The sequence below is a fragment of the Ambystoma mexicanum genome, chromosome 8, assembly GCF_040938575.1.
Source record: "Ambystoma mexicanum isolate Mex_15411 chromosome 8, UKY_AmexF1_1, whole genome shotgun sequence".
Lineage (NCBI taxonomy): Eukaryota > Metazoa > Chordata > Amphibia > Caudata > Ambystomatidae > Ambystoma > Ambystoma mexicanum.
In genome coordinates, this window is record NC_090929.1 from 520,364,491 (window position 1) to 520,372,492 (window position 8,002).

General features: G+C 47.3%; 1 protein-coding gene across 2 annotated transcripts; it reads right to left on the bottom strand.

Moving 5' to 3' along the window:
• Positions 1-3,846: 3,846 nt before the first annotated feature.
• LOC138472169 (transcription factor HES-5-like) lies at positions 3,847-6,627 on the bottom strand. 2 transcript variants are annotated; one of them, XM_069610205.1, is made up of 3 exons: positions 6,503-6,627; positions 5,905-6,070; positions 3,847-5,653 (listed from the first exon to the last, which is right to left on the bottom strand). In XM_069610205.1, the coding sequence occupies exons 1-3, from the start codon at positions 6,554-6,556 to the stop codon at positions 5,400-5,402; spliced, it is 474 nt and encodes a 157-aa protein (XP_069466306.1). In that variant the 5' UTR covers positions 6,557-6,627; the 3' UTR covers positions 3,847-5,399. The 2 variants fall into 2 exon arrangements, with proteins under 2 accessions (XP_069466306.1, XP_069466307.1); XM_069610206.1 differs by having other exon boundaries at positions 3,847-5,650; positions 6,503-6,621.
• Positions 6,628-8,002: the final 1,375 nt, after the last annotated feature.

Here is an 8,002-nt window from a genome sequence, read left to right on the forward strand (position 1 = left end):
AGCGTGAGCGGTTCAAACACACAGTGACCGTGGAATGTGCTGCGTGGGCGGAGCGCAGGGAGCATGCTCACGTTCTTTCGGTTGCCGGAAGAGAAAAGTGTTGGTCCGCCAATCATGCTAAGTTAAGAGATACGTCGGCAAGGAAATTATTGACTGGCGAGTAGTGGCCCGTGGCAACGGGGTGTCTGGCAAATGCGGTAATGACCCAGAGAAGTGGTGTGGACAGTCATCCGGAGCACGTAAGGAAGTGGGTTCAGAGGTCAGAGTTTCCATTTGCCGAGGCGGAGGAAGGACTTTGCCTCCATTTTGAGAGTGGAGTGACAGAGTTTTTGGAGCTCTGTAGAAGCGGCGGATGGCAGCTCGACGTGAGGAGGACGTTCTAATGTTCGCCAGACTTGTGCTGTAGCAGTAAGGCCAGTGTGGGTGGCGTCATGTATATGTGTTGTGGCCTCCATGTGCAGATCTAGTTGTGTGTCAGGCCGGTATGAGGGTGCATGTTCATGTTGTGGCCCGTGTTGTGTCTCTTAAAGCAGATTAACGCAAAGTTAATGGAATGGACATCATTATAGTGTAAACATATTTTTCTTTCAGGAGGGGTTTGGACTGGGGCGTTGGAAGAGAATTTCCTCTTTTATGTAATGGTGACATTTATCACTATGTTCTGTGTAATTGAGGGCGGTTGCAGTTCCGCAACTTGTGGGGGGGGGAGATGTTTTAATTGGTCAACAAGGAACTATGACTCCGGGTTCTACCTAATTGCATGTTTCTGAGACAATCTTTTCAAAAGTCATCAGTGAGAGCACTCCGCTGTGTTGAAGTACTTTACTTATATTTGCTGTGTTGTTCTCATGTATTTTTCTCCTTGTGTATGAGGTGTGTGTGTGCGTGAGTAGGCGGATGTTGAGAGTGTTATGTTTCATACCGTGTGAGGGTATGACTTTGACAATGACAAATGTGGTAGCCTGGTGCGTACTAGGGGTCCCATATTATGATTATAGTGATGTTCTGTGGGGGTGGTGGCGGCAGTGTAGTGACTGTCGGTGCGAGGTGTTAGTGCTGTACTGTGTGTATGGTTGTGTTGAATTGGCAGCCTAGTTTTGTTCTGGTGGTCCCATATTTTGAGACTGGTGTGCCGCGATGGCGGTTTGGCTGGGGCCAGGGGTCCCGTTGGGGGGTTGGTGGAGTATTGGTGCATGGTGCAGTAGACTAGTACTGCGGTTGTTTCGATGCATTTTGGCAGGGATACATCGGGTTTAGACCGAGCTGTGTGCCGCATGGGGTTTTATTGTTGTAGATCAGTGTTTTCAGTGCACTGTTATGCGTTGTGTAGTGCATTCCATCTCGATGCTCATTGGTGGTATTTGGGTTGTGAATGGGCTCCATGAGGACAGTTTCCTAGGGTTGGGTCATGTGTCCATTTGGCGTTTTTGTGTTGTTGGTGCAGGTACGTGGTGCCCGCACATATTTGTAGGGTATGGTGTAGGATTGTATTAAGTGCAGGAGTAGGAATGCATCAATTGCTTAAAGTTCTCTAAGTTTTCAGAAATGTAGGGAGGCAGAGGTGTTATAATGTATGTCTCTCTCTTATTCCTGAGTGTGGTGATGTCAGTGTAGAGTGCACGCTATTTGTGATGTCACTATGTAGTGTCAGTGTTGTGATCTGAATGTAAGTTCCAAGTGGGACAGATGGAGAAGGAGAGCTGGCTAAGCAGAACGTGACGGTGTTTGCTGTTACTATCTTGTACAATAAAACCACAGTAACTTACCTGCTGCCTCAGAGTGTCTTTATGTGGGATCACGATACTTCAGCCTGCTTATTGCCCCATGTATGTGCACCATGAGCTCCGACCAAACTCTAAAGTATTTTAAGAACATGAGAAGGTTAATGTCTAGATATATAGTACCTTTTGAATTTTTTTAATTCTCATTGTCATTAAAAAAAACTAGCCTAGACACACCAGTGAACAAAAACAAAGGGCCAATATATATGTGATGTCATCAATGACATGTGTGATGTCATCATTCATGTCCTAGGTATTAGTCTTAGCAATGCACAGGGTGGCGCGAGTTATGGTTGCTTAGCTTACCACAATTGGCAAATATCTAGGGGTTTCCGGTTTTATTTATAACCATAATGTCCCTTTAACAATGTTTTTTCACTGAATTTCATAGGTTTTTATTAGTGCAACTTAACAATAACGTCCCTTTAACAAAGTGTTTTCACTGAATATGATATACAAGTAAATATGTTCCCTTAACCAATACCTCCCTTCAATAGGTTTTACAGTTTGCCATGTAGGATGACATCATAGCTGAGACGTACATTGAGGTATAAAACCTTTGTCTAATCAAAACTGAAGTGTGAGTGGGTGGAATACAATTTGTTTGTCAGATGGACCTACTTTATTAGAGCTGAAAATAAAGTAGTACTTTTGTCATATTCTTTGAGTCTGTCTGTTTATTTGGGTCTGAGATCATTATTGGTAATTCCATCATGAGGCGCTTTAAGGTGCTGGAGCACACTATGCTTGTCCTTCCCTTTCGTCCTGTTAAAAGCAAGCATTGACAAAGCCAACAGTTTGGGCTTGTGTAAGGATTAGGCGTTTGCCAAGCAGTGATGTTAGATGCCCAGGTTCTCGAACCAGTTTGCACCTGCTACCATCAATGGGCAGTTAAAACCACTCTGCAGTGCCTGGCAAGTGGCCCATGCCCACACAAAAGCCCAAACTGTTAGCATTGCCAATGCTTATTTTTGTAACCTTTCATTGTGTTCGGTTTCTAGATTTCAAGCACGTGTATCCGCTAAGCGTGACAACTGCATCCCATCGAGAATCACCAAAATGTGACAAAAGGCGTCTGTAGTTGTTGACACCCTTTGAGACTTATCTGACTTTTGCCGAAGAACGTTGAGCGTAAAGCGGTTGTCCACATTTGTGCCCTTCATCTTGAAAATGAAAGGCAGGAATTTGCACTCCATAAGTCCAGAGATTCCTATTGGCCCCATACCACCAGAATGTGTTCGGTCTTGGACTGGGGTTTTAGCACTTTGCATACTGATACTGCACCCATACTTTTAAGACGAAAAATGTAACTACAACTCCCAGAATGCACATTGTTGGTCTGTGTAGTTGCGTTCCTGATGCCATGGGCCGCTTGGCAAGCCCGCTGCTTTTTCTTTGAGTTCTCTGTGTGAAATCCCGGTTGAAGAGAGAGAATGCGGCAGGGCCCGTTATAGGCGATCCTGGGAATTGCACTTTAAAGCGGTCGTTTATTGTGTATGAATGAACCCTTTGATTTACTTCCCAATGCTACCGGCACCGTTTTTGTTAGTGAGACAAATTTCCCTGCCACACCCATTCTGGGAGATTTTGTGTGTGGTTTAGAGAATGTGTTGATTGCAACCAGAGTCCAGTGATTGTGGGGAGTCGGAGATCTGCACGTGAGTACTTGAACCGGCCTGTGCATGGAAAGGCTGCTATGAATGATGCTTCCGTGTATGTGACGTCCTGAAGGCACCTTCCACATCACGTGTAGAGGGACACTGGGCTGAGGGGAAGTTAGTTCTATGTTGGAGATTAGAGGAATAACGTTGTGTTCCATTCCCCCTCATGTGTCTATCTCCTACTTGTGTTAGTGAAAGGGAGAGAGGCCGTGTGGGTATCAGAAGGGACCTCGTTGGGTCCAACTCGACAGTGTACATGTACAATAACAGGTTGTTCTGTTTCACAAGTCTCGTCACGTGCTGTTACACTTTAGCAAACTCGTTTCACACACAACAAGCCGAACACATCAAATCCAAACGTTATGCTGCTTTTCATCGATGAAAGAGTCAACAGAGAATAGAAGTTCGTTCAATACAATTTTTATTTACATTATGTGCAAAAACTTTCTGCAGCCCCATATACAGGAAAATATTTCCGGGGCACATCATAACGTTCAAATTGTTTACAGACACTCCCCCACAGGGGGTTATTATGTACGGGGTCCCACATGGGACACTCGATTCCTGCACACATATTACGCAGGCAGAACTTTTCACAGAAAACAGGCAGAGATGTCTTCTTTAAAAAGACCACAGCACTGCTACCGTCCCAAACGTGTATACACAACTTTTCATAGAAAGTATTCAGGTGTGGCATAGTTAGCAATAAGTGCTGCTGTTAACACGCTCACCATGGTTGCTACGCGACGCATTGCCTGCGGTGTAGCTACACTCAATGGAGAATTTCTCCTACGTAAAAGTCTGGAGTTAACATGTAACTCTTTCTATACATACAATTTTTCTACAGATACAATAGAAGCCCCAATCCAGAAAGACTCAAACTTCATAGAAGAATTTGAATACTGACTAAAATACAATTCTTGCATTTGAAGAAACAGGTACTATGTGTACAATACAAACAGCCAATGAAACTTCACTGAAGTTCTTACATTTCATAACAAAAAATACAATTTTGCAAAAACATTGTGAACTTCACCTTTCTTCGTAGAAGATTTGCTAACCGATATCATTGAAAATACACATCCATTCTACGAGAATATCGTTTGACATATCTTGCAAATGTTTTCGTCGCTGCATAAAGTTAAGCAAGATAAAGGATCACTTTAAATAGGCCTCCATCCAGGCCTAACATTTCCCCTCACTCTGTACATGAGCACAATTTAAATCGTGTTTCTCTTTGCACGCTCCAAAACACCTTCTTTTACAAAAATGATATACATTGTTATATTTTCTTTGTGAATGTGTCCTGCAAATATTGCAAAACATATCAATTAGAGCAGAGGCCTGCAACCTTTGGCTCTCCAGATGTTTTCAACTGTAACTCCCACCGGTCATAGCTGGCCTGGTCAATAGTGGGGGATCATGGGAGTTGTAGTATAAGTAAAACATCTAGAGAGCCAGCAGTTTTCAGACCTCTGCATTAGAATTACGCAGTGCACATATAACCTTTAATCCAGGCCATTTGCCCATAATGCACCTCTTCACTAAAACAGTCATCAGTAAGTGTGAGGTCATCCTAGAAGAGCAGGGCCCTACAATATGTAGGTCACTCGCGTGCACGAACCTCGCGGAAGCTACTCGGGGAAAAAAACACCTAACACGAACAACCTTTAACAAGGCCAAACCCCTAAACATGAAACTTTCACGCCCTTCCGCGGAAGGTCTGTGAGCTGTCGGGCAGCAGCAGCCTACCTACACATTCTGTAAGAATAGGGTCACCGTGGCAATGGTGACGGCACTCTCCCGTGGGGAGAAGACAGGTGGCCATCCGGGCCCTCGGCGCCGGATGTGAGGAAAGCAACCTTTCCTACTAGGAGAGGAAGTGGGGACTTGCTGAGTCAAGTCATAAGTTCCTCTGGGGTGCGAGGCAAAAGTCCTCTTGGAAGTCCTTGGGCTTTCACCAGGGTCTCCACAGCGGGGCGGCGGTGGAGGCCAGCGGCTCTTGCTTGATGGTGGCCGGGGGGCACGGGTGGGTCACCGGCGATAGCTCTTTCTTGACCGGGCTGGTAGGGCCCCGGAAGTGGCTCAGCAGCTTGACCTGGCTCTCCGGGGTGGCGGAGTGGTGAGCGAGGAATAGCAGGGCCTCCTTTAAGCAGTGCGAGAAGCCGTCGCGGTAATCCTGCTGGGGGCTCCTCTGGCCGGCGATCACTGCTGGAAAAAGGCAAGAGACGCGGTTAGAAAAGCAGCCGGTGCAGTGCTTTGCTACATTGTCACGGTCAAAATCAATAACCATTTAAGAAATGGGCCCCAGTAATCAAATTCTAACAGCAAAGGCTGAGCTGGGGACTTGTTTATATGGTACATGGGAGATTAGATGGGAGAACGTTGACTATCAATAGACATGAAAAGGGAGCCAAGCCGGGTGGGGAGACCCTCAGAGGAGACCAGACAAATACACTTACATCTGTGCCTGGCCATGTAGTCCACTGCGGTCTCCAGGATGTCGGCTTTCTCTAGCTTGGTGTTGGCCTCCTGGGCCTGGAACTCCTTCGCCAGGAGCAGCTTCAGTTTCTCGATGCTGCTGTTGATGCGATCGCGTCGCATCTTTTCAACGATTGGTTTTCTTAACTGTAAAACAAAAGTAAGGGTTCGTTAGTGGACCGGTCATGCAGCTCCCCCCCCAGTCATCCACAGTAAATGCGCACTAGCAGCCAAGTCCCCAGCTACGGAACCGGCAGACCCAAGTTCCAAAACGACGTGGGCCACACCGTGTGATCCTGGGCAAAGCACTATCTCCATGTGCCTTCACATTTTCCGTAGCTCCGAAAACTAAACAAACAGACTCCTTTTCACCAAGTCGCCTAGCTTGCTATGTTGTTATAAATAATAAGCTATTACTCTTTGGTGTTATTTAACGTTGCTAAAATAAAGTCTTTAAAAACGTTTTGCAGTCGCTGCAATTCTGCAAGGTTTGCATTCGACAAATGCCCTTAATTAATAAGCAAACTAGTGCAATTCTTGCAGCTGCTGCTATTAAAAATGTCAAAGAGCTGAGCTTACCTTGTTTTTCGGTTTGGGGGCCAGCATGTCCATTGGAGCATTGGTGGGAGCCATGTTAGAGAGCAGAGTGTCCCAGAGAGGTGAGGTAGGCAGGTCTGGTCAGGCAGAGAGCCAAGAGCGAGTGTGCTCTGAAGCCAGCCGGCTCCTATATTTATACCCCGGCAGCCCCCCAGCGCAGGCCTGGGTGCCCTGCTCCGCGGTGGTTCCCACACTCGGCAGCCAATGCCCGCCTTTCAGCGGCACAATGGGAGAGCATCCATTACAGCGTGCTAAATTGCCTGTGAATTGCCAGCGGATAAAAGGCCAGGCCTCCGGGAGGAGCAGGTGGGCTGTGTGAGGGGACAATGGGGCGGCCTTCAGAGCGGGCTGCCGGGACGTGGGAAAGAGATCTTTCCCATTCTAATGGGGCTTGTGCCTGGCGCCGAGAAACACCCCCGCGCCCCCGCCCGCCGGCAGCGGCTGCCTTTACACACGTGGCAGTAAAATCAACAACTGTCCATATGGGGCCTGAGGCCTGGGAACTGCAAGCACAGGTGTCTGGCTGATCCCAGCAGCCACGGAAAGCATGCCTCTTCGCCGTATCTGCAATTAAATGCGCTCGTGCCTCCCTGGCATGCTTCTGAGGACCAGTGCTGCCAAAGCTGGCGCGTGCACACGCATATTCCTACTCCTATATCTACATAGGTCTGTTGCATATGCTCTCTATAGTTTTGCTCTGGTTACAGGATCCACATTTTTTTACCACAATGGCTTACATTTTATACATTATTTATTTTATGAGTGAAGGTGTGGCATAGTTGTGTATGCATTATTTCAAGTAAAAGCATGGATAGGATTGCGAGTGCATTTTCTCTTTGCAGTTTTGATGCAGTGCCCGTTGTAGCAACACTCCCCTCCCCGCAGCATCCCACGGGCCTGTGTGTTTTAGCGGGAATCATTGGCCTCCACCCATCACACACTGCATTCCACCCGTGTCAGTGGGTTTAGTAGGTAGCCCCTCGGCCCGGCTGCTGGGGCCCTTCCTGCTACCGGTGCACTTAATTAAGCTTATACCGTGACCTTTGCACTCTCACCACTCCTTGGCAGCATCCTTTCACCCCCCATGTGACCGACACCCTATCCAAACTCCAACCCATTGAGCCCTTATCCAGGCCCATCTGGTGCTATTGTGGCGGGTGCATCGGCACAGTTACCAGTAGGAGTATTATAGTTACTATAAATTAAATAATGAGCACCGGAGCAAAGTCCCGGTCAAGTCCCGCTTACCCGCAGCTTCTTGCCGATCTCTCAGGATCCTCGCTGAATTATTTGGACGATTACTTGGAAGATTTACACTACAACGCCCAGAAGGCTTTGCTTACCTTTTGTGTGGGCGGTACTATAAAGCCTGCCGAGCGCGCGCACCGCGCGCGCGCACCGGAGCAAAGTCCCGGTCAAGTCCCGCTTACCCGCAGCTTCTTGCCGATCTCTCAGGATCCTCGCTGAATTATTTGGACGATT

Coding starts and splice junctions, on each gene's coding strand:
- LOC138472169 (XM_069610205.1), bottom strand. CDS start 6,556: ATGGCTCCCACCAATGCTCCAATGGACATGCTGGCCCCCAAACCGAAA. Junction 6,071..6,502: donor CCCCCAAACCGAAAAACAAG/GTAAGCTCAGCT, acceptor TTTGTTTTACAG/TTAAGAAAACCAATCGTTGA. Junction 5,654..5,904: donor CTACATGGCCAGGCACAGAT/GTAAGTGTATTT, acceptor GCCTTTTTCCAG/CAGTGATCGCCGGCCAGAGG.